At 44.5% G+C, this 26,779-nt stretch overlaps 1 protein-coding gene across 2 annotated transcripts in view; it reads right to left on the reverse strand.

The window, feature by feature from the left end:
• LOC147693358 (transient receptor potential cation channel subfamily M member 2-like) overlaps positions 1–26,779 on the reverse strand; it is a 624,327-nt gene that overhangs the window by 21,527 nt on the left and 576,021 nt on the right. For both annotated transcript variants that reach the window (XM_086933682.1, XM_086933681.1), the window contains one exon: positions 19,859–19,969. In XM_086933682.1, the coding sequence (XP_086789808.1) occupies positions 19,859–19,969 (111 nt within the window). The remainder of the gene's footprint in view (positions 1–19,858; positions 19,970–26,779) is intronic.

Here is a 26,779-nt window from a genome sequence, read left to right on the forward strand (position 1 = left end):
TGGAAACAGCTCAGTTTGGAAAGCCTTCCAGATCTTGTGGGGCATAGGATCAAGTGGTGATCCTGAGGACACACCGTTCGCCAGAAGGCAGAATTCCTCCAGGCAAGGACTAGGAAAACAGGACAGCTGGGTCTCCGCGGGAGGAGGTTCTGCGAGGAGGGGCAGAAAAGATGTAGGCTGACCAGAGATCTGAAGTCCACTCAGAATTTTCTTAATCTTCTCCTCAAACGCAGAGGCCACAGCGTCACACAATTTCTGGGAGGCGGGGATAGCCGGAGCAGTACAAGATGGATTGGCTAGGTTGTTGACCACTTTAAACACTGCCTGCGATTTGTTAGGGGCCTTGGCCAACGTGTCTGCCAAAAATTGAGCCGTAGCCTTCTTCAGCTACATCTTATATTCCTGCAAGGTCGCTTTATATGCTACCTTGTCTGCCTCCCTATAGTCTCTCCTCCAAAGTCGTTCCGCCTGTTTACAGCGAAGTTTGTGCTGTCCAAGATCCTCAGTGAACCAGGCATTAGTTCTTCTGGGTCTGTCCCTCACTTTCCTTAAAGGAGCCAATTGGTCCAGCGATGTCACAATCTGCTGGCAAAGGACCTGATAGCTTTTATCCACCCCGTCCTTCACTGTAAATGGCCTGGGCAGCAGGATGGGTCTAGTGTGATGTTTCAGAAGACGAGACCATTGCCTACTAATCTTAGTGGCACCTGGGTCGCCTATCCTTAGTGAACCAGGCAGAGAGATAGACAGTGGAACTAGTGCGTGATCAGTCCAGCATTGCTCCATGACCTCTCCCACTACGACTAGATCTTTGTCGGCAAATACAAGGTCTAGAGTATGCCCTTTAACGTGGGTAGGTGCTGAAACCAACTGTGCAAGTTGTATGTTGCTACATGCTTGGCATAGTTCTCTATATGCCAGATCTTGAGGGCCAGAAGGCCAGAGGTTAAAATCACCTAACACTAGTAATCTAGTATGGGAGTTTGAGAGGTCGTAGATAAGATCAATCAATGGCTGAATGGCCGTGGTGGTTGAGGCGGGAGGCCTATAGCATAATAGTCCTGTTACCAGAGTACCACTTTGGGCCGTGATAGAAAAGCCCATGGTCTCAAATCCCAGTACATCCTTCACCTCCAACTGAATGAAGGAGATTGAATCTCTAAATATGTAACCTATACCGCCCCCCCTGCCAGTTGTTCGAGGGGAGTGTTTTATAAGATAACCCGGAGGGCAGGCCCACCCAAGTTCCACAGCATAGTCAGACTTAGTCCAAGTTTCAGTTACGAAAAGGACATCTAGATGTAAAGAGTCTATCAGAAGAGCAATTTCCGCATGATGTTTTACCAGAGATCGCACATTCAGTAGACCACAAAAAAGGACTAAGGAAGGAGTGAAGATCATAGAACAGTTCTTACCCCCATTGGTGTCCGACTGGTGATCTTGAGAATCTGCAGGAGGGTCCAACGTCCGATAAGTGGCCGAGGTAAACTCACCGGGCGCGCCCGGGACGCGAACGGGCGCAAACGGGCTTACCTCTGGCGCACCTCCGGCGCGCACCCGCTGCGCGTCATCGCTGCGCTCCGACCGTCTACCCATAATTTGTAGCCCTACACGTGGGAGGAGTGTGAGGGGAGGAACTAGTCCCCAACAAAGATGGCGCCCGTAAATCGGCTGCCACGAAGCCCTCTCAAAGATGGCGGCGGCAAAAGCCCCCCGGTCTCGGTCCCTAGCTGCCCTGATTCCTGCAAGTGCAGGGTGAAGAATCACATTTAACGTGCAAGAAAGATCTCGCTAGCGCTCAAAGCTAAAAGTACAGGGTACACAGCGCAAGAATAAAATGCAGCGCAAATAATGTATTTAAATAGCAACTAAAGATTTTAAAATATAGCAGCAGCCAGCGCACTGCAAACAGCTGTGAGTCAGTGGTTCAGTTTATCATACTTTCAATTTTACGCAGTGTATTTCATTTTTGTGAAATAACTTGCAAATAAAATTGTATGTACTGAATCATCACTCATCCTCGTGCCAAATCCAACCAATATGTGTGTGTGCTTGCGGTTTAGATGGCTGTCCAGTAATATATATTTTTTTTTTCTCTTTCAGAAGTAGGGTGTACCTTGTCCCTTTTTGTGAATGTTGTAATGTGTTGCTTTTCCTTCTGGATGGTGTCAATGGTCTGGTGTGCATCAGGTATGAAAGGTGCGTGAATGGCCTGTAAAACGGTTGGTGCCTTGTCGTGGCTTTACAGCTCACGAGTTGCGAGTCACTGGTTCGGTTTTCATGCATTTATTTATTGACAGAGCATTTAATTTTGATGAAATATCTTGTTAATAAAATAATATGTACTAAACCATCATTCGCCCTCTTGCCAAATCCAACCTGTATGTGTGTGTTGTTGAGGAACAGGTAGCCATGCTTGAATGTTTGACTTTTGAGTAAGTCTGTTAAGGTGTACATTATAGCTAGAATTAACTTACTAAATTTAGATATTATTGATAAACCATGGGAGTATATGGTCATGTCTTTCTGGTGTATTCTATTTTTTTTTATCCACAATCTCCTGCAAACTTGAAAATGTCTGTCACAATTGCCATGCAATAGTGTTCCAAGAATTGTACGCTCTCAAATTGAAAATTTAAATCTTTCAAAACAATTTCGGTTTTGCAAGGGGGTTCCCATGACTTTTTGGCCCAGGGGTCGGCGGGCATCTTTGGAAACTACCAAACCCAAACAGTTCTGAAAACTAGACACCCGGGGGAGTCCAGGGAGGTATGGCATGCGTGGGTCCCCCAATGTTTTCCTACCCAGAAATCCCTGCAAACCATAAATTTAGGTTAAAAAAACAGTTTTCCATACATTTTTGTGTGGTATCTCCGTGTCGGCACAAATGTCCTACCACCAAGCGTTCCCCTTGTTCTCCTGAGTAAAATGATACCTCACTTGTGTGGGTGGGCCAAAGGCCTGTGACTAAGGCAGGGGGGCTTAACTTGTAAACTTGAATACTACTTTTTTCAAAATTCATTTTTGGCCTGTTCTGCTTTGGAGCACCCACACAAGTGAGGCCTCCTTTTACTCGGGAGAACAAGGGGAACGCTGGGTGGTAGGACATTTTTGCCGGCACGGAGATCCCACGCAAAAAAGTTTGGAAAAGTGACATTTCTACCTAATTTTAAGGTTTGCAAGGAGTTCTGGGTAGGAAAACATTGGGGGACCCACGCATGCCATACCTCCCTGGACTCCCCCGGGTGTCTACTTTTCAGAACTGTTTGGGTTTTGTACTTTCCAAAGAATACCACCGAGCCCCGGGCCAAAAACTCAGGTGCCCCCCCCCCCCAAATCAAGGTTGTTTTGCAATTGGGTATTGTAAATTCACCACCGTGCGATTTGTACCATTTCCTGTTTCAGCCACTATGCCTACCCACGCAAGTGAGGTACCATTTTTATCGGGAGACCTGGGGGAACGCTGGGTGGGAGGAAATTTGTGTGAGCCCAGTGACGCCACGCTTTCCCACACGAAAAAAGTGAGAAAACTGATTTTTTCAGCAAAAATTGATTATTGCAAGGGATTCTGGGTAAAGGAACGTTGGAGGATCCGCGGACGCCATACCTGCTTGGAAGCCCCCGGGTGTCTACTTTTCAGAAATGTGTGGGTTTGGAAGGTTTCCCTAGATGGCCGTCTAGCACGGGGCCAAAAACTCAGGTGCCCCCCACCCCCCCCCAAAATCAAGGTTGTTTTGCAATTGGGTATTGTAAATTCACCACCGTGCGATTTGTACCATTTCCTGTTTCAGCCACTATGCCTACCCACGCAAGTGAGGTACCATTTTTATCGGGAGACCTGGGGGAACGCTGGGTGGGTGGAAATTTGTTGATCCACGCAGATTCCAGAACTTTCCACCACAGAAATATGAGGAAAATGTGTTTTTTTTGTTACATTTTTAGATTTGCAAGGGATTCTGGGTAACAAAACCTGGGGGTAGGCAGACGAGTCACCCCATCCTGCATTCCCCTGGGTATCTGGTTTTCAAAAATGTATAGGTTTGCTAGGTTTCCCTAGGTGCTGGCAGAGCTAGGGCGGAAAAACAAAAGGTAGTCTTTTTGTACAAAAAGTGCAAGATTTCACTGGGAAATTGAGGTGCGACCATGTTGCGTTTTGCGCTGTTTCATGTCGCAGCCACTAAGCCTACCCACGCAAGTCAGGTACCATTTTTTTCAGGAAACCTGGGGGAACGCTGGGTGGGTGGAAATTTGTTGATCCACGCAGATTCCAGAACTTTCCACCACAGAAATGTGAGGAAAATGTGTTTTTTTTCAAATTCTTAGCTTTGCAAGGGATTCTGGGTAACAAAACCTGGTGGTAGGCAGTCGAGTCACCCCATCTTGTATTCCCCTGGGTGCCTACTTTTTAAAAATGTATAGGTTTGCTAGGTTTCCCTAGGTGCTGGCAGAGCTAGGGCGCAAAAACAAAAGGTAGTCTTTTTGTCCAAAAAGTGCAAGATTTCACTGTAAAATTGAGGTGCGACCATGTTGCATTTTGTGCTGTTTCATGTCGCAGCCACTATGCCTACCCACGCAAGTGAGGTATCATTTTTTTGGGGAGACCTGGGGGAATGCTGGGTGGGTGGAAATTTGTTGATCCAAGCAGATTCCAGAACTTTCCACCCCAGAAATGTGAGGAAAATGTGTTTTTTTGGTCAAAATCTTAGCTTTGCAAGGTATTCTGGGTAACAAAACCTCGGGGTAGGCAGACGAGTCACCCCATACTGAATTCCCCTGGGTATCTGGTTTTCAAAAATGTATAGGTTTGCTAGGTTTCCCTAGGTGCTGGCAGAGCTAGGGCGGAAAAACAAAAGGTAGTCTTTTTGTACAAAAAGTGCAAGATTTCACTGGGAAATTGAGGTGCGACCATGTTGCGTTTTGCGCTGTTTCATGTCGCAGCCACTAAGCCTACCCACGCAAGTGAGGTACCATTTTTTTCAGGAAACCTGGGGGAACGCTGGGTGGGTGGAAATTTGTTGATCCACGCAGATTCCAGAACTTTCCACCACAGAAATGTGAGGAAAATGTGTTTTTTTTCAAATTCTTAGCTTTGCAAGGGATTCTGGGTAACAAAACCTGGTGGTAGGCAGTCGAGTCACCCCATCTTGTATTCCCCTGGGTGCCTACTATTTAAAAATGTATAGGTTTGCTAGGTTTCCCTAGGTGCTGGCAGAGCTATGGCACAAAAACAAAAGGTAGTCTTTTTGTCCAAAAAGTGCAAGATTTCACTGTAAAATTGAGGTGCGACCATGTTGCGTTTTGTGCTGTTTCATGTCGCAGCCACTATGCCTACCCACGCAAGTGAGGTATCATTTTTTTTGGGAGACCTGGGGGAACGCTGGGTGGGTGGAAATTTGTTGATCCATGCAGATTCCAGAACTTTCCACCACAGAAATGTGAGGTAAATGTGGTTTTTGTTGTCAAATTTTTAGGTTTTCAAGGGATTCTGGGTAACAAAACCTGGTGGTAGGCAGACGAGTCACCCCATCCTAAATTCCCCTGGGTGTCTACTTTTCAAAAATGTATAGGTTTGCTAGGTTTCCCGTAGGTGATGGCAGAGCTAGGGCGCAAAAACAAAAGGTAGTCTTTTTGTCCAAAAAGTGCAAGATTTCACTGTAAAATTGAGGTGCGACCATGTTGCGTTTTGCGCTGTTTCATGTCGCAGCCACTATGCCTACCCACGCAAGTGAGGTACCATTTTTTTCGGGAGACCTGGGGGAACGCTGGGTGGGTAGATATTTGTTGATCCACGCAGATTCCAGAACTTTCCACCACAGAAATGTGAGGAAAATGTGTTTTTTATGTCAAAATCTTAGCTTTGCAAGGTATTCTGGGTAACAAAACCTGGGGGTAGGCAGACGAGTCACCCCATCCTGAATTTCCCTGGGTGTCTAGTTTTCAAAAATGTATAGGTTTGCTAGGTTTCCCTAGGTGCTGACAGAGCTAGGGCGCAAAAACAAAAGGTAGTCTTTTTGTCCAAAAAGTGCAAGTTTTCACTGGGAAATTGAGGTGCGACCATGTTGCGTTTTGCGCTGTTTCATGTCGCAGCCACTAAGCCTACCCACGCAAGTGAGGTACCATTCTTTTCGGGACACCTGGGGGAACGCTGGGTGGGTGGAAATTTGTTGATCCACGCAGATTCCAGAACTTTCCACCACAGAAATGTGAGGTAAATGTGTTTTTTTTGTCAAATGTTTAGGTTTGCAAGGGATTCTGGGTAACAAAACCTGGGGGTAGGCAGACGAGTCACTCCATCCTGAATTCCCCTGCGTATCTGGTTTTCAAAAATGTATAGGTTTGCTAGGTTTCCCTAGGTGCTGGCAGAGCTAGGGCGGAAAAACAAAAGGTAGCCTTTTTGTACAAAAAGTGCAAGATTTCACTGGGAAATTGAGGTGCGACCATGTTGCGTTTTGCGCTGTTTCATGTCGCAGCCACTAAGCCTCCCCACGCAAGTGAGGTACCATTTTTTTCAGGAAACCTGGGGGAACGCTGGGTGGGTGGAAATTTGTTGATCCACGCAGATTCCAGAACTTTCCACCACAGAAATGTGAGGTAAATGTGTTTTTTTTGTCAAATTTGTAGGTTTGCACGGGATTCTGGGTAACAAAACCTGGGGGTAGGCAGACGAGTCACCCCATCCTGAATTCCCCTGGGTGTCTAGTTTTCAAAAATGTATTGGTTTGCTAGGTTTTTCCTAGGTGCTGGCAGAGCTAGGGCGCAAAAACAAAAGGTAGTCTTTTTGTCCAAAAAGTGCAAGATTTCTCTGGGAAATTGAGGTGCGACCATGTTGCGTTTTGCGCTGTTTCATGTCGCAGCCACTATGCTTACCAACGCAAGTGAGGTACCATTTTTTTCGGGAGACCTTGGGGAAGGCTGGGTGGGTGGAACTTTGTTGATCCACGCAGATTCCAGAACTTTCCACCACAGAAATGTGAAGAATATGTGTTTTTTTGTCAAATTCTTAGCTTTGCAAGGGATTCTTGGTAACAAAACCTGGTGGTAGGCAGTCGAGTCACCCCATCCTGAATTCCCCTGCGTGTCTACTTTTTTCAAAAATGTATAGGTTTGCTAGGTTTCCCTAGGTGCTGGCAGAGCTAGGGCTCAAAAACAAAAGGTAGTCTCTTTGTCCAAAGAGCGCAAGATTTCACTGGGAAATTGAGGTGCTACCACGTTGCGTTTTGCGCTGTTTTGTGTCGCAGCCACTATGCCTACCCACACAAGTGAGGTACCATTTTTTTGGGGTGCTCTGGGGGAACGCTGGGTGGGTGGAAATGTGTTGATCCACGCAGATTCCAGAACTTTTTACCACAGAAATGTGAGGGAAATGTGTTTTTTTGTCAAATTTTTAGGTTTGCAAGGGATTCTGGGTAACAAAACCTGGAGGTAGGCAGACTAGTCACCCCATCCTGAATTTCCCTGGGTGTCTAGTTTTCAAAAATGTATTGGTTTGCTAGGTTTCCCTAGGTGATGGCAGAGCTAGGGCGCACAAACAAAAGGTAGTCTTTTTGTCCAAAAAGCGCCAAATTTCACTGGGAAATTGAGGTGTGACCATGTTGCGTTTTGCGCAGTTTCATGGCGCATCCACTATGCCTACCAACGCAAGTGAGGTACCATTTGTTTCGGGAGACCTTGGGAAATGCTGGGTGGGTGGAAATTTGTTGATCCACGCAGATTCCAGAACTTTCCACCACAGAAATGTGAAGAAAATTTGTTTTTTTTGTCAAATTCTTAGATTTGAAGGGATTCTGGGTAACAAAACCTGGTGGTAGGCAGTTGAGTCACCCCTTCCTGAATTCCCCTGGGTGTCTACTTCTCAAAAATGTATAGGTTTGCTAGGTTTCCCTAGGTGCTGGCAGAGCTAGGGCTAAAAACAAAAGGTAGTCTCTTTGTCCAAAGAGCGCAAGATTTCACTGGGAAATTGAAGTGCTACCACGTTGTGTTTTGCGCTATTTCGTGTCGCAGCCACTATGCCTACCCACACAAGTGAGGTACCATTTGTTTCGGGAGACCTGGGGGAACGCTGGGTGGGTGGAAATTTGTTGATCCACGCAGATTCCAGAACTTTCCACCACAGAAATGTGAGGAAAATTTGTTTTTTTTGTCAAATTATTAGCTTTGCAAGGGAATCTGGGTAACAAAACCTGGTGGTAGGCAGTCGAGTCATCCCATCCTGAATTCCCCTGGGTGTCTAGTTTTCAAAAATGTATAGGTTTGCTACGTTTCCTTAGGTGCTGGCAGAGCTAGGGCGCAAAAACAAAAGGTAGTCTCTTTGTCCAAAGAGCACAAGATTTCCCTGGGAATTGAGGTGCGACCACATTGCATTTTGCGCTGTTTTGTGTCGCAGCCACTATGCCTACCCACGCAAGTGAGGTACCATTCTTTTTGGGAGACCTGGGGGAACGCTGGGTGAGTGGAAATTTGTTGATCCACACAGATTCCAGGACTTTCCACCACAGAAATGTGAGGAAAATGTGTTTTTTTTGTCAAATTCTTAGCTTTGCAAGGGTTTCTGGGTAACAAAACCTGGTGGTAGGCAGTCGAGTCACCCCATTCTGAATTCCCCTGGGTGTCTAGTTTTCAAAAATGTAAAGGTTTACTAGGTTTCCTTAGGTGCTGGCAGAGCTAGGGCTCAAAAACAAAAGGTAGTCTCTTTGTCCAAAGAGCGCAAGATTTCACTGGGAAATTGAGGTGCGACCACGTTGCGTTTTGCGCTGTTTCGTGTCGCAGCCACTATGCCTACCCATGCAAGTGAGGTACCATTTTTTACGGAAGACCTGGGGGAACGCTGGGTGGGTGGAAATTTGTTGATCCACGCAGATTCCTGAACTTTCCACCACAGAAATGTGAGGAAAATGGGTTTTTTTTGTCAAATTCTTAGCTTTGCAAGGGTTTCTGGGTAACAAAACCTGGTGGTAGGCAGTCGAGTCACCCCATCCCAAATTCCCCTGGGTGTCTACTTTTCAAAAATGTATAGGTTTGCCAGGTTTCTCTAGGTGCCGGCAGATCCAGGGTGCAAAAACTACAGGTAGGCACTTTGCCAAAAAAGGGTCAATTTGTAACTGCAAAATTTAGGTGTGACCACGTTGCATTTTGCGCCGTTTCCTGTCACAGGCACAAGGCCGACCCACACAAGTGAGGTACCGTTTTTATCGGGAGACTTGGGGTAATACAGATTTGTAAATCAACTGTTATTATCAATAGAGCTTTCATGCATTTCTCCCTTTCAATGAAAGACATTGTGTAAAAAAAAAATATTTTTGAAAAATGACCAATAATTCTCATGCTAGTATGAGTATTCCCAATTTTGAAAATTAGCAATTATATACCATTTCTGAACTCTATAATTTGTACCCAATTCAGAAATACATAGGTGTCTTTCATACAGATTTTTCGATTTATACATTTTCCAAGACCATTGCAAGTTGCTGCTCAGTTTTTGGATCTGGGTTCGTCGGGTTCTTGGTAAAACTACAAGTCCTATATATCCCCACAACCAGGAAGGTCTAACGGATGTAACGTTATATTGCTTTCCAAGAGCTGTCAAAATTAGAATAAGTTATAGGTGAAAACGTTGAGACAAAAGGCTGTTTTTTTCAACAAATCTTCAATTATTCCAATATTTAACTGTTAGTTTCTGTAAAGAAATCTTCATGGATTTAGACAAATGACCCCTTTCTGAATTCAGAATTTTGTCTACTTTTCGGGGATGTACAGCTTTCCAGGATCCATTATTGCTTTCAAACTCATTTCTACCATTAACTGGAAAGAGGTGGAAAGCTCTAAAAATAGCAAAAGCAGGCTATGTCCCAGAAAAATGCCAAAACTGTGTGAAAAATGTCGGTTCTCTGACAAAAGACTGTCATTCCCTAAAAGCTGAGAAAATGGAGATTTCAGCCCCACAAACCCTTTTTTGATAACATTTTCAGGGAAAAACCCAGAGGCTTTCATTTGCAGCCCGTTTTTCCCATTTTTCTGAAAAAAACAAAAAAATCACTATATTTTGGTTAATTTCTGGGACCCCTCCAAGGGAATCCACAAACCCTGGGCGCCTTTAGAATCCACATGATGTTGGAAGAAAGGGACGCAAATTTGGCGTGGATACCTTATGTGGTCAAAAAGTTACAAGGGCCTAAGCGCGCACTATCACAAAACGCCAAAAAAAGCCTTAGCACAGGAGGGGGAAAAGGCCTAGCAGCGAAGGTGTTAAGAAGTCTCAGGGCAGTCAAAGACTTAAGCTGCAGTCCCTGAACTCCTCTGCTGGGAGTTTTGACCTGACAAGTGATGCCAATTCCAGTTCTGAGCCCTTGAAGGTGGCTTTTGCTCCAAAGAACCAAAAAAATCCACGCCTGTTTTTCCTGACACAGCACTGCTGTGCAGTTGAAAATCCAACTCCCTCCCTGCAGTGCAGCTAATGAATTGATGCAGTGCCTGTCGTGCAGTTAAAAGAGCGCCGCAGCCCGAGCACTGTGTCACCTACACCTGTGGTGCCTGCTCCAACTCTGATGCAAGCCCTTCTGAGTGGCGGAAGAAATTAACACATCACCTGCCCTACATCTGGAAAATCTATGCAGCCCCTGTTTCGCCGCCACTGCGTTCTGCATTGACGTGGCACAGCAATAAGGCATCAAAGACGCATGTCTGGATTTCAACACATCACTTCCCCTCATAGTAAACAACCAACGCATTACCTCCCTGACAGTAAGGAATGAATGCATCACCTCCCCTGTATTGCAGTAAGGAGCCGATGCATCACGTCCCCTGGCAGTAAGGTACCGACGCACCCCCATCCCCGGAGTAAGGAACCGACGCATCAATTTGATTTTCCGGCGCCTCACCTACCCCATGTCTGTTTTTGTCTTTGATAGTGACGCATCCCAGGTACTTTGTGCTAAAAGTGATGCACCCATGAACTGAACTGTTTTGAACATTTTAAAAGTGATATCTCTACTTGTGTATGTTGGATCTTTGTAGTTTTTGTCTTGTTTAATTTAGATAAATATTAGATATTTTTCTAAACTGGTATGGTGTCCATTTGTAGTGTTTTCACTGTGTTACTGTTTGTGTTTGTACAAATGCTTTACATATTGCCTCTGAGATAAGTATGACTGCTTGTGCCAGGCTCCCAAGGGGGTGAGCAAGGGTTAATCCCCTTTCCCCAATTATAATAAGGGCCCCTACTTGGATAGGGTGTAAACCCCTGCCTACTAGAGACCCCCATTTCTAACAGTCTTTTACATTATTCAAAACATAAATAAATGGTGCAGTCAGGGACAAAACATTATTTTGAAATGTATCATGCTACATACAAGCCTCAATAAACATGTTCATTTTAATTTTTTTGGGTTTTCTATAGTGCGAACACGACCCTGAATAGGATATCAGAGCGCTTTACAATACAGAGCAGAGTAAGTATACAATACAGATCAGAGTAAGTATAAAAACATGTTGGCAAGGTTTGGCAGATAACAAAAGTGATAATACAGATGAATTGCTTGGTGCAGAGGGAACAAGTTCAAGTACGAGACAATCATAAAAGCGAGGGTGTCATCAGGGAAAAATAAACGGTGAGGATTGTTAAGGAGTTAAGGGAGGAATTTGCTCATCAGGAATGATTTGGCTTCCCTTTTGAATAATGGTGTTGAGGAGATTTTTCTGATGAACTGAGGTAGTGAGTTCCATATTCTTGGTGCAGCTCCGGAGAATGCTCTGTCAAAAGTTTTCTTCTTGCTGAAGCGTGAAGGTTTCAGAAGTAGATTGTTGGAGCTCCTAGAGTGTCTGATTCCTCCAGATATAGTACGTTTCTGGGATAAGTATTGGGGGGCATTGTAGAGTAACGCTTTATGAGTGAAGCAGGCCATCTTTAGGTGAATTCTAGCTTCGTAGGGTAGCCAGTTGAGAGCCTTTAGGTGTGGCGAGATATGGTCAAATTTCCTAGATCCTGTTAGGAGTCTTGCTGCTGCGTTGAGACAGGCTTTTAAAGGGGCTGTTGAGATTTTAGGAAGCCCCGAGAGGGTAGTAAATATGTAGTGTCGAGGTCAGGGTTCCTAATAAATGGTTTCATTTTTCTGAGATAGCTGAGGTGAAAGCGGGAATTTTTAGCCAACAGGTTGATGTGTGTTTGCATATTAAGGTTCTTATCCTGTGTGATTCCAAGCGATTTGTTGTAGTCTGAATTGGAGTGCAATTTAGAGCAGTGATCAACTTAGTCCACTCCTTTATCACCAGAGGGTTTTTTCGAGGGTAGATTAATAGAAATTCCATTTTTTGCAAGTTTAGCTTGAGGAAGTTGGTTGTTAGCCAGCGGATGGTCTTTTCAAGAGCTTGATTCATCATCTTGATCTCTTCAATGGAAGTGACCTTTATGTACAGTTGAGGGTTTTCCGCGTTCATGTGGAAGGAGATATTCTCCTGCTGTAGTAGTTCGGTTAGTGGCTAGACATAGAGGTTGAATAGCATGGCAAATAAAGTTGAGCCTTGTGGTAATCCTAGTAGATTAGGGGAAGAGGGTGAGAGATTTTTATTCACCAGGAAGGTTTGCGTTTTGTTTTCCAGAAAGGATTTGAATCATTGAAGGACTGTGCCAGATAGTCCCATCCTGTTTTCCAGTCTTTATAGAATTTTGTTGTGATTGACAGTGTTGAAAGCTGATGAGAGGTCAACCAGGACTAGTAGGCACGTTTGATTATGGTCAAGAGTGAGTATGGCATCGTCGACAATATGAAGAATTGCTGTTTCTGTGCTATGACCAGGTCTGAAACCCGATTGGCAGTCGTTCAATTGTTTGAAATTTGTGATGTGTTGGTTTAATTGTTCCTGAACACATTTTTCCACGATCTTGCCTAGCATGGAAATTATTTTGGGTATAGGTCGGAAGTTATTAGGGTTATAGGGGTTTTCAGTTGTTTTTTTTAGGATAGAGTTGACTTGACCAATTTTTAGGGAATCCGGGATATGACCTTGTGAAAGCGAAGCATTGATGATTTTGGTCCATAGAGGGGAGATGATATGGTAGATGTGGGGTAGGCAGTTTGAGGGGAGAGGGTCATTGAAATAGTTATTGCGTTTGATGGTTGCTTAAGTTTTAGAAATATCACTTACATCATAAAGTTTGAAAGTAGACCTGTGAGAGTTATTTTTAGGTAAAGATAGATCAAGTTGGATAGGATTTTCGACTTGTGAGTTCATTAGGGTAGCTGAGTTGATTGCTCCCGTCCTGAGCTCATGAAGGAGGGAGGTGGTTTTAGCTGTGTAGACTGAAGGGAATTCTTCACTACTTAGCTGCGATTTCGAGTTCATGAGTGTGGTTTTGGCCAATTTGCTCGATTGTTGTTTTAGCATTTCGAAGAGTTTCTTTGGTCTATTTTTGGCATTGTCTAGTTCCAATCTGAAGAAGTCTATTTTTGATTGTAGAATACTTTTGTTATAGGAGTTTCTAGATTTTCTTAGGAGTTTGAGTTGGAGGGAGGAGGAACGCTGTCTCCTTTTCTTTTCAGTTAGTCTCAGTTTACGTCTCTCTTCGTTCAGGGTGCTGTTAAACCATGGGTATTTGTCTTTGACCTCTATTCTATTGAGTTTTGGGGGGGGAACTTGTATTGATCAGTGAGGTCACTGACGTCTGACATGTTATTGGGAGGAGTGAGTACTTTCTCTCAGTGGGAAGCTAGATTGTTCCGTTGAGGTTTTTTGTGTCTCTTATCGAGTGTCTGGGCATGAATTGCTGCAATTAGGTTTTCTTTTATGCGGAAGGAATTTGGAAGATGATAATGTGATGGTCTGACCGGTCACATGGGGTGATTGAGATAGATTTAACCATTTTTTCTTCAGAGATGACCCAGTCAAGTGTATGAAATTAAAAAAAATCTAAAAGGGCAATGGGACAAGCTAGAAATGATTTGATCCTATATTTAGGGTCACATGGTACAAAAAGAAACAAATTGTGTGGAGTTAGTTGGGTTCCAAAACCGCCACAATTTCTTGCCACTCTCGGTCGTGCCCCTTCTTCAAGCAGTAGTTATACCCCTGCATATTAATTCACTTATACCATGTGAAATTTTAGCACTCATAACAACACTTATGACATCTCAAATGACATGATCTGTGAGAACACAGTGAAAGGTAGAGTGGTAAGTTATTGTTAATGTAGTGTTGAGAGTGAGGTGACAAGACTATGCATAGAGGTGCGCCATTTACAGTAATTTGAAATTGGTGCGTAGATTCTAAATGAAAGTTTTAACTACAACTTTAGAATTTCTAATGTTTGTCTGGTTTAAGTTGTGTTGATGTATATACAGAATACATCAAGTTTTCCTAACTATAGCAAGGGCCACTGGAATCATGCAGCAGGAGAGGTACAAATTGTGTGGCAGGGTTTAGTAAGTTACGCAGCACAAAAACACAAATTATGCGCCATTATGTGGCACATTTTGTGATGGTTTTACTTCATTGTTTTGTCATTTTTTCTCTTGTTAACAATGAGCATTAGTTGTATCTCATTCATGCCAGTTTAACACTTAAATATAGCAATAAGCTACAGAAAGGCGACCAGTCAACTTTTGCAAAGGGCCTTTCACCGTGCTGCAACACACGTCACTGCATTTTGACTAACTTTTGAACAGTTTGAGCTAGAAACTATTTTTTTGTTGCTAAAATCTGCAGATTATGTGGCAGATGATGGATTATGTGGCAAATGCCGCAAATCTTGGGTATAGCGCAGCAGCCGCTCAATTGCATAATTTAAGTGGCTCTGACTATAGCAAAGGTTAAATGTTTATATTTTTAATTGATATATATATATCTATACATAGATGGATAGATAGACAGACAGATAGATATTCACTGAAAAATCAAAGGTTACAGGGACATTGTTGTGAGGCATATATTTCACTCATACAAGACCTTTGAAATTCAGCTGTTATAGTTACCTTATGACATCTCAAATTACATCACTGATGGCATCATCGACAGAAGCACCCAGGCCCAGAATCAAATCTCATTTTTTCCAGGAAGAATCCATAGTTTTGCCAAAAATGTCTACTCAACTGGAGAACTTTCATTTGGTTAATTAATACAATTAGTAAGTGCTACCTCGTTGGGTGAATTTCTTGTGCATATTCTACATCCCAGCTGCGTAGGGGACCACAAGGTGTGCATGTCATTTCGGCAAAGTGATTGTTTTTCGATTGTCTTCATCCAAAATTATGTGATAACGCAAATCCTCATCAATAGTAGATAAAAAGAATACAAAGAGGTGAATCTCCACTAAACAGGGGTACTTCCCCTTAACTAAATGAAGTAAGTGGCTCTTTGTTTGGTGGAGATGTCCTCGTATTCCTCTGCATCATGAACCCGTCACCAAAATCGGAGGGTAATGCGCTCGAAAGCATTTTGGAAAACTTCTCATCAACATGGGAAAAGGCGGAAAGACCCTTACATTCTACTAAGGAAAACAGTGCGCAGCCATACGGGCGGAGCTTCCAGATGATTTTGGGCATGTGCACACGTAGGTCAATTAAAAGAGCCTAACCAATTACAATCTACCCCGTTAGGTGCTCTGCTACAGTCCTGATAAAGACCCCTTCCTAAGGCTGGACTCACCTAGTTTAATCATTTGGGGTCAAAATGTTGACATACACGCACAAGTACAAGCAAGGACAATTGTGAAAAAGATGTTTGGTGTCCATGTTGAGCTATGTACATTTGGAACATGTGTCCGATTGTTTAGGGCGGATTGAGACCACAATGTTTATGTGATGAACACATGTCAGACCACTTACTCCGTGTCCACAATCCTCACAAACCCTCAAAGACCACCCACTCCCTTCCTTCCCATACCTCTACCCTGAGCACCACATTGTAAATATTTGTGCATACTGATGAATATCTCATTAAAATTGATGCAAGAAATAGCACAATAAATCTGAGATTGTATCTTCAGGAATGATTTCATTTTGGATGTGATTTACTATGTTTATTTACTATTGTCCCATGCTACCTGACCACTTTCCATTGTACTGGACTGCTTTGAAAGCTAGCTCCTTTTAAACTGAAATAATATGCAAATTTGACTTTGGATTAAAAGGTACTTCCAAATTCCGTATTATTACATGTCAGTCACCCCTAAGTGTCACTGTTGAATTTATCATAACAAATAAAGAATTATAGAGCTTTCTTTTCCGGGAGCCAAAATCCAGCCTTCTAGGAGCCTTTCCATCTGGTCAGCCTTCAACAGGCTTGGACAAACTACTTTGATGAGGTGATAAGTGGCCTGCATTGAGACAGAGGTTATCTGCTTTGGGGAGTTCTGCAGCTGCAGAGAACAGGCCAGGAAGGTGGCTGGTTGGAACAAATTGGGCTTCAAAGAGAGCAGGACAGTAAGGAATGCTAGCCAGGCCTACCCCCTCTTCCTATACCCCCCAGCCAGATGGTAGCCCCAGGAATGGAATTTGCAGGACTCCTGGTAGGGTAGTGTTAAGGGAAATTAGTAACCCTGGGCGTAGTTTGTGTAGTAGTGCTGCGCATAGCTACGCGAAGTGCTCTTCGCACTAAGCGAGCTACGCGTAGCACTACACCAACTGCATAGTGCTGTACGGAATGCTGTTCGCAATGATTGCACAGTGCCAGATGCTTGTCCACACTGTGCAATTATTGCAAACAGCATCTTACACAGTGCAAGCGGTCGGTTTTCTGCCGCTCGAGTAGATTTGTACTCGAGTGGCAGTTTCCTCAACGCAGACTGTTAGTTTCTCATCACGAGCGGTCACAAGCATACGCGACCACTCGCAATGAGAAACCTGACCTCCCCACGTTGAGAATCTCATTGGGAGGTTTATTTTCCATGTTCGCGATCGGCAACTTGATGTTGCTGATCGCAAACGAGGAAAAAGTCTTGCCGGGATGTCATTTTGCTTGCTCGCGGTCGCAACTAGACGTTGAGGACCACGAGCAAGCAAAAAATTACTGCTACGCTGCGCGTTTTTGCACTGTGCTAGGTGCATTTCACATAGTGCATAGTTGCGCAAACTACGCAAGCATAGCGTAGCTTTCTGCCCTGGCCTAGAAATGAGCCACACCAGTACGTTAGCGTAGCCAGTTTTATTCCCAAGGAGAGAAGTTCTCTATCTTGAATTTTAAAGTACAGGGCTTTAAGGGGCCAAGAATATGCCACACTTTGAAGGAAAGTGTCATACTGGGTGGTATCTTGTACCCTACTGGTCAGGGGTACCCCCCAACTTGTTGACACAGTAAAGTAAATAAATGTGTGAGAGCTGCATAGCAACTTAGATCTGCTGCCTAAAACTACAAGGAGAAGGACTGCCCTGCTATAACCCTGGTCTGCACCCCAATTAATTGTACTCTGAAGAATGGCTCCTGCTGCACACTTGGAACTACAGTCCTGAGGATTTTGCCTTGTTTCAAAAAGGATGATGATGTGGACTCCTTGAAAGCAACAGGTTAACAGAGCTCCCGTACACCACTTCCCCTAAGAAGTCCCCAGCCTGGAGTACGCCAGTAGACTTCAAAGGATCTGGCCAGGTGCACTGTGGGAATTGTAGTCCCAAACTTCCAAGGACCATCCCAGAGTGTTTAAGTCTTTGGATTTTGTTTTGGACACTTTTAACCCTCAAGAGTAACTTCAGGAAGAAGTTCGGAGGTTTAGGGCAAATTTTGGAAAAAGCTCCATAAGGTGACTGACCTGTCAATGAGAGTCGGGCCGTCGCAATCGAACCACAAGCCAGGCTAGATTTCAGGTTCATTCCCCTGAAAGCTCCGGAGCTTAAGACTTCCAGGATTTCATTGAGGCCTCGCACTGAGCCAAGATGCCATTGTTTTAAAAAAAACATTTTATTAGACCAAGACTCCATTGTTGACTCCAAATTCCGGCCTGAAGAGGAGCCTCGCTCAATGACTAGAGTAAATCCTCCATAAAAGTTTTAAAGTGCGAGGATAACATTTTAACTGGGGCCTCCAGCTTAGTGTATTCAACTAGGGCCCTTTTATGGTTAGCCTCAACCTTTGACTTTGATATAATATCAGGGCAGGGGATTTCATTATCCATTGCTGTTTAGTTCATTGCGCAGTCAGCAGCCCATCACCTACTCCTCCTCCTCCTGCCTGCCTGACCATGCACAGAAACTGCAAGAATCTTGCGGTCCCCTGCCTTGACCTAGGCACATTATGGCCCATGAGCAGGGGTTGATTTATGGATTCGTACTGGGGTGAGCATTACATAGATATGTAGGATCTATGGTATCACGACCAGGGATTGGGTATAACAGGACTTTAGATACCAATCCTAATTCGGGCATATGGAACATATTTTTTGGTCCTGAAGAAATGCTAGGGATCCAATACTGGACCAACATATCGAGAACCATGTTGACCTGAATAGTGAAACCACACTTGGTAGTGGCGTATCATAACTTTGTGCACACTACCGCATCTTAGTTTTTAACCTTACCAAAAGGTCACTGAATAAAATGTGATCTCCTGTAGGTAATTTTAAGATCACACTTTACACATTATACCCCACACACCTGCATGCGCCGTCGTGGCTGATACAAGAAAAGATCTCCGACAAAGAGCCCTCTTGCTTGGCCGGTGGGGCATTGCAGCACCGGCCCCACAAGGAGAAAAACGCCCAATGATGCAGCATGACACCCACATGGGTGTGTGAGGGCAACACTTCCAAACAAGGAAGATCCCCCTGAAACCATATATTCTGACCACACCTTTTCTTTGTTTTCTATACCCTCTCCACATAGGAACAAGTACCCACACTGATTAGACATTTAAACTGACACAGCCATCACATTTCCAAATACAATGATTAAAAAGGAGTAACATATCTACTTTTCAAACAGTGACTGAAGACAGTTGCACATGTGCTAGTCATGTCAAGGATTGATACTGGCAATGCCATTCTGGCAGGTCTTCCAACAAATGTGGTGGCGCATTTCAAAACGATACCGGACTCCACCACACGGCTCGTCCCAGAGTCAAAGAATTTCAACTACAACTCCCAATCCTGAGAGATCTACATTAGTTTCCATTAGAGGTTTGAATAAAATGTAAAATCAGTAATCACCACCAGGTAACCCAAGACAATTAAAAGATCTACTGGGAGTCTTAGGTGGCACAAGAGATTCCAAGAGCAAAATCTCTCAGCAGTTGAGGATACCCAAAGTCTGAATGACTCAAGCCCAAACAATCATTCTTTAGGGCAACTGCGACCACGTGAAACTCTCTACCAATCCACTTAAGATCTTCTCCAACATTTTGACATTCTGAAAAGGGCCAAATATGTGGTAAACCAGAAGAGGAGGAAATGATGCTAAAGTTCATTTAGGTGGTGAATTTCAAACAGAAAAGACTCAAAACAAATACAGCCCCACACTATGAATGGTAATGTGATGTACCACTCATCCCTCCTGCTCTCTGTTCTTGTAGGTTCTGCGAGGATCTTTTCTGTCTTTTCCCTCTGCGTTGTTTCTCCCATGCCTTCCTTCAAGCAGTTCTCTCCTGATTTTTGGACTCTCTCCATGCAGCACCCTTGATAACCCTGCCTTTCTATATCTTTCCGCTTCCGAACACAACAAGCATGTGCAGCACTGTGGAAGCAGGAACAATGGTATGAAAGTATGGTATTTGAAAACCCTCCCCCCTCTTTACATACACATTGGTGGGCTTGTCTCCAGATCCCCTTAGTGAAGACAAAAGCTATACTAAGGCATCAGGACTGATTAGATGGAACTAGGGCAAGGTTTGTTAACCAGATTGTTTCCAACTGGCAGATTATCATGAGCTTCACAATAGTTCTTACCAATGTCAGCAGATCCAGCTGTTCTGGGGATTCAAAGTGTACGTTGACTGCACGTGTTTCCACCCACGCATTGTCTGTGTTCCTCGGGTCATCCAGGTAACCAATGTACACCTGCAAGTGTCAAATCAATAAAGTCTGGTTTTACTGAGGCAAAATCATTGCTATCAACTGTCCATATGGACATTTACTACTTATCTCCCATTCCTGACTCCCACACTTTTTGTCTGTAACCTCTTCCTTCTAATGACAGTGCAGCTTTTTCTGCATCCAGTCTGCATACATCACCTCTGTGCTCTTAATGTTGCCTCCACAATGTGATATGTATTTACTGATCAATTTTGCCTGCCCTCATCTAATCCTATGCTCCTTTTTCAGCATCCTGTCTACTTCTATGACCTACTATACCCTTAATATTGCATCCGGCATGCTTCTATCTTATCTTTAGTGCCGAACCCTGTGTCTTTCACTTGTACCATGTGATCTCCTATTGCACCATTTTAGTTTTGTTTTCCATGGATCATTTTATTGGCATTTACAAGCAAACACAAAATCACAGTCACTTTATCATGAGTTACACACATTTTTCATCTTAACAGCAATCATAGAAGAGCAGCCAGGCACAATCAACCCACTCTCGCAATACAGCTCTTCTGGGACTTCCACCCTGACTTGGATTTGAAGTCAAATGAAGCACAATACCCCTGTATTCACCAATATTTGCAAGTGCTTCTGTGTGCACCCCTCACACGGTAGATCAGCATTTCTAAGCAGTACATTGATCCATCCCTTGTCCCCAAATCTCCAGTGAAGAGGGCCCCACAGCACACAAGTTCTTGCATTTGTCACTTTTAGTAGTGACATACCCAATGCAAAGCAGTGCAGTTTTACAATGGTTGTATGTCTCCATCAAGACTTATGTGTAATTTTTGGCCCTCACTAATCTGCACCCCAATACCTCTTCCATTGTATGGTAAATCAGTGTCAGAAAAGGCCTAATTTTACCACAGTGACATCTTGTGTTGTAGTCTTCTCTTTGACATTTGCAATCCTAGGCATACTTTGGAGTCTCTCTGACCAAATCTCCAGAGCCTTACTTTGGTGAGTTAGGTCCAAGGTGGATTTTCTACGTGAATAAGTCTAAAAAGCAACACAGTGGCCGACTCTTGTGGAGCCATCCTTCTTCCTGCCATTCATCATTTGTCAGTTTACCAACATCTCTCTCTTAAGCTTGAGGTAGCTTATCAATGGTATCTGGTCTTCTGATAAGCAACACTCAGTACATTTAGGGGATCTTCACTCCTTTCACATCCTCTTTATTATCTTCCTTTAAAGTGGATTGAGGATGCTCTTTGAGGTCTGTTATGTATGAAGTGATAACAACACAGTTGGAGATATCAGAAGAATTGACTCTTGTAAAGTTCATATTCTTCCTTCATGTCAAAAAAAGGATGCACATCAGCTCCCTCAGTCGAGAAATCTCAATTGTAGCTTATCCACAGTAGCAGCCCTGCATTGCGAACATAATTTTGAGCCTCTTTCCCACCCAAAATAAAGTCTCTTTAGTTAAATTATTGTTACATTCAAAGTCTTGTTCCACACTTTGAGCAGAGGGAGAGGGGATTTAGACTTGCCCCATAAAGTAGTTGTCGGATCAGGGCACCTTTCATAGCCCACTTAAGAGTTGTAAAAGCTTGGTCTATCTGTATATCCTGACACTACTCAATATGATTAGGTATAATGCTCTACATTATAGCCTGATATCCACAGCCCCAATTCCCCTGTCATATTGGGACGTAAAAAATCTTGTGAGAGCTATTCTAAGATCACTGAAACCACACAGAAAGCTATAAAAACTAAGCAAGAAGTTACTTCCCTCAAAAAAAGTTGTACAGGATCACAAATGGGAAATTCTGGAGCAAGTAGAGTATGTGCAACAGAAATATAATTTTACATTATGGCCGGAGGCAGGAGGGCCAAAGCACTTTCTATTTGCATTTGATTTTTTTTTGGGCCAAATGATAGCCATATCTGCGGTCACACACATTCCAAAGTACTTAAATCCCTCCTTAGCAAGCGATGGGCCAAGCACCCATCCAGGTTACCATGGTTTTATGCCTACCAAATTTAACCAAGGCTTGGCATTATTAATCTACAGACTTGTACATTTGCCTACTATATGGAGGATCCGGAGAACTTTGGGCAGACAATCACATCATCTGAATATAAGGGGACTTTGTAGGACCCAGAGAAGGTAATCTCTTCTGATTCTTCTCCGCCAGTGGTTCAGTTAAGATAGCATCTAGGGTGTTTAGTGGGCAGCCCTCGTTAGTGCCTCTCTTTAGAGGAAAGAGGTCAGACACTTTGCCACACACCTTGACCCTTGTGGATAGACTAGTACATAGTAGCTGCCACCGCTGGTCAGTGGGAGATGAGCATGTGTGCTTGGCCGGCGGTCTCAGGTCAGCCAAACACACATGCGCACTTCAGTTGCACCAACCTGGCTGTATTGAACAGCCAGGCTGGAGAAACAGCGCAGACTCCCTGTCCTGAGAGGTGCGTCAAAGCAGCTTGCTTAGGCCAGTGCCCGCACTGCTCTCATTTGTGAGAACAGTGTGGGATTGCATTGCACAGGAAGTCTCCGAAGCTTGCTCAGGGGCTGCTGGGACCTAGGAAGCATCGGAGAACTGAGGTGCGAGGCGGTAGAAGCAGCATCAGATACTTTTTTTTTTAAACCAGCGGTCACCCCCCAGCTCTTCCTACTCCCGCGCTCTCCGCTAACCCATCTCGCTCCTCCCACACCCCCTCCACCCAAACCACTCCTGTTTAAATGCTTAGCCCGCCACTGCTCTGTTACTTTTCAGTCAAACTGGCATTTCCCAGGGAACCTTTTTCTCTTTGTCTAGATGCGAAGCTTCAGCATTTGACATTTTGTGGGGTAGCTAAAGGTATACTTGCAGAAAACAACAATCATGAACAATATTGTAGTTTAAGACTCATTCAAGATTTCCCTTGTAAAACCTGCTTAGATGGTCCACCTGTTGATTTTGGTCACATGGTAAGTAGACTGCATGTAAAGACAGATCTCAGGTTAGAGACAATGGCAAATCTTCTTTACCTCAAAACATACATGTCGGGATCTAGTATTGCCCTCTTTGTTTACTGCATTGTTTTGGTATTGTCTGTTTGAACCAAAATCCTGTCTGTTATCAGAGCAAGTCGGAAAGCCTTGACAACCAGAGGGACCATCCTGACCGCCAGGAAGTGTATGTGATACAATGCCGTCTTCATCAACTAGAGTCCTCGTTTGATAGTCTACCCAGACAGGCACACCAGCCCATCAGAAATAAGCAGAGTTTGGACAGGAAGGTTCAGAAAGAAAGGATTGTCTTGTAAAAGGTTCTTCCTCTTGCAACAGCGCAATATGGACTGCTTTACTGGTGGGGATAAGAGACACTGGAAGTCATTTGTCCTCCCACTGGGTCCATTGATCTTCCAGACACTGCCGCAGTGGTCTCACGTGAAGACTTCTAGTCGTAACAATGAATCAGCGACAGGGCAGGGGCGTAAGACATGGATGTATATTAGGTACCTTTCTTTTTGCCTTATACATCAGTGGCACAGACAACTTCTTGTCTGCTAGAGTGTTATATATGCAGACAATGATGTGTTAATGGCCCACACTGGCAATGCATTACAGTATCTTCTGGATAGTTTTGTGTCTTTTATGGAGGGCCTAAGTCTTAAAGATATTATGGGCAAAACATATTAAGTATTTCCATTGCTAATTTATGATTGTTGCCATTGTTGAGGCAGGCTTCCATATCAAATATACCTGCAAGGTGCTTTGCATGGTGTGACCTTTGACAAACGAAGATGGAGGGTTTTTTACTTTGCAAACTTTCTTCCATGAACACAATAGTTATGTGTTTTACAATGTGAGCTCCCTGACAAATACAATAGGGGGTCTGCATTACATGCTGGCTATTGGGTGGTGTGTGGCGTTCTAAGCTTCCTCCTGTGAGCTGTCCAGGCAAGGACAGAGGCAAGACCCGGAGTAGAGGCACTAAGGAGTCAGGATGTGGATGGGGGTTCGGAGGCCATTTGCAATGGTGTAAAGAGAGTTCAGTCTAATCCAAAAATAAGGCTGGGCACCAGAGGTAAAAGACTCCAATTGTTACAGTTGCAGCCAACTAACCCCTGGCTACCCTGGAAACCTCCTCCATGAGCTGTGGAAATTTGGTAGGGATCAATGTTAGCATTTAGCTGAAGCCATCTTGTTTCCGACAACCATTTTGTCTGCCATGTGCTCGCCGTGTGCGCTTTTCTTCTTCTCTGTAGTTTGCCCTTGTGCATTGCTCAAAGGACTGGCTATACTTAGCCTCTGCTACCCTGCACATGCTCAGTTGAGCTTGTAGCTGCCCGTGCACCTGTTTAGGTCTGTTACAGTCAGGATGTTTCTACTAAAGTCAGCAAATGTTAGCTCTTCCTTCTTTGTTGACTGTGCATTTCAGTATGACCATCTATATATGTAACTCTCACATGTGTGCTTGTGCCGCCTTCTTTTGAGCCCCTGGGTGGGTATAAAAGGCCCATGGTTCTTCTACTCATTGTACTACTTCATACACTACCGAAGGGTGTTGTGTGAATGTAGATCCACCTCATAAGATTTAATAAATATCTCTTTTGACATTTCAGTTTCTGTGCTAACTTCTATTTACTGGTCTGAGGACTTGTGTGCAGAGAAGGATGAACCCTTAGCACTGGTAGGCCTGGCTGAGGCCTAACTCTGCAGAGCCACTGAGCACATTCCCACATAACTTCAACGGTACATCCAGTGCCCCAGAAGCAACCAAACCTGCTACCGCCCATCTCCCCAGTGCACGCTGCGGCAGCACAAGTTGCATAGCTGCATGCAGGTCTCTGTTTCAAAAGCATCAACAACGCCCCATGCAGTGAGTGCATTAACAGAGCCAGTACAACATGGCATGACGTGGTGTGTATTGAGTACTTATGGGATGGCCACTGTCTCCTAGCTCAATGATGTGGCTGCATACACATGCATGTAAAAACCTAACATTGGAGCCAGACTGATCCCTGCCTCTCCCCAAGCAGTGATTATGATATCTGTCAGGCTACCCACAGAGCTACCATCCCTCCATCCCCGTGCCCATGGTAGCAGTGCATAGGGGCTATGCTGGTTTACCTATCACTCAAGCTGCTGTTCTGTCCATGCACTGGTATGTGCTCTTTGCCACATGCAATTTAGAAAAGGGGGTGGTGATGAACAGAGTGTCTGAGTTAAACAGACCACTCTTACCCAGTCCAAAGATCAGGGCTTGATCCATCACCGTTATTTATCTAACTGCCCCATCCCAGCTCAGAACCTGGCTATATGCAAATCAGTCTGTCCCTGGCCCAGTGCATCATGGGAACAGGGCAGACTAAACTACCAAGCCAATTCTTCACCAGAAAGGAGACAAGCTACCGGGGACCGGTTTCTGGCATTTCAGCCTTCTTCGGCCCGGCTTGCTTGAATCCTGATGGAGCAGTGAGAAAGGAACTCATGTCTGAGCATACCCTGCCACACCTACAGTGGCCAAAAACGATTTAGAAAAGGGGGTGGCGATGAACAGAGTGTCTGAGTTAAACAGACCACTCTTACCCAGTCCAAAGATCAGGGCTTGATCCATCACCGTTATTTATCTCACTGCCCCATCCCAGCTCAGAACCTGGCTATATGCAAATCAGTCTGTCCCTGGCCCAGTGCATCATGGGAACAGGGCAGACTAAACTACCAAGCCAATTCTTCACCAGAAAGGAGACAAGCTACCGGGGACCGGTTTCTGGCATTTCAGCCTTCTTCGGCCCGGCTTGCTTGAATCCTGATGGAGCAGTGAGAAAGGGACTCATGTCTGAGCATACCCTGCCACACCTATAGTGGCCAAAAACGATTTAGAAAAGGGGGTGGTGATGAACAGAGTGTCTGAGTTAAACAGACCACTCTTACCCAGTCCAAAGATCAGGGCTTGATCCATCACCGTTATTTATCTCACTGCCCCATCCCAGCTCAGAACCTGGCTATATGCAAATCAGTCTGTCCCTGGCCCAGTGCATCATGGGAACAGGGCAGACTAAACTACCAAGCCAATTCTTCACCAGAAAGGAGACAAGCTACTGGGGACCGGTTTCTGGCATTTCAGCCTTCTTCGGCCCGGCTTGCTTGAATCCTGATGGAGCAGTGAGAAAGGGACTCATGTCTGAGCATACCCTGCCACACCTATAGTGGCCAAAAACGATTTAGAAAAGGGGGTGGTGATGAACAGAGTGTCTGAGTTAAACAGACCACTCTTACCCAGTCCAAAGATCAGGGCTTGATCCATCACCGTTATTTATCTCACTGCCCCATCCCAGCTCAGAACCTGGCTATATGCAAATCAGTCTGTCCCTGGCCTAGTGCATCATGGGAACAGGGCAGACTAAACTACCAAGCCAATTCTTCACCAGAAAGGAGACAAGCTACCGGGGACCGGTTTCTGGCATTTCAGCCTTCTTCGGCCCGGCTTGCTTGAATCCTGATGGAGCAGTGAGAAAGGGACTCATGTCTGAGCATACCCTGCCACACCTATAGTGGCCAAAAACGATTTAGAAAAGGGGGTGGTGATGAACAGAGTGTCTGAGTTAAACAGACCACTCTTACCCAGTCCAAAGATCAGGGCTTGATCCATCACCGTTATTTATCTCACTGCCCCATCCCAGCTCAGAACCTGGCAATATGCAAATCCGTCTGTCCCTGGCCCAGTGCATCATGGGAACAGGGCAGACTAAACTACCAAGCCAATTCTTCACCAGAAAGGAGACAAGCTACCGGGGACCGGTTTCTGGCATTTCAGCCTTCTTCGGCCCGGCTTGCTTGAATCCTGA

This window comes from Lissotriton vulgaris, chromosome 8, assembly GCF_964263255.1.
Source record: "Lissotriton vulgaris chromosome 8, aLisVul1.2, whole genome shotgun sequence".
NCBI classification, from domain to species: Eukaryota; Metazoa; Chordata; class Amphibia; order Caudata; family Salamandridae; genus Lissotriton; species Lissotriton vulgaris.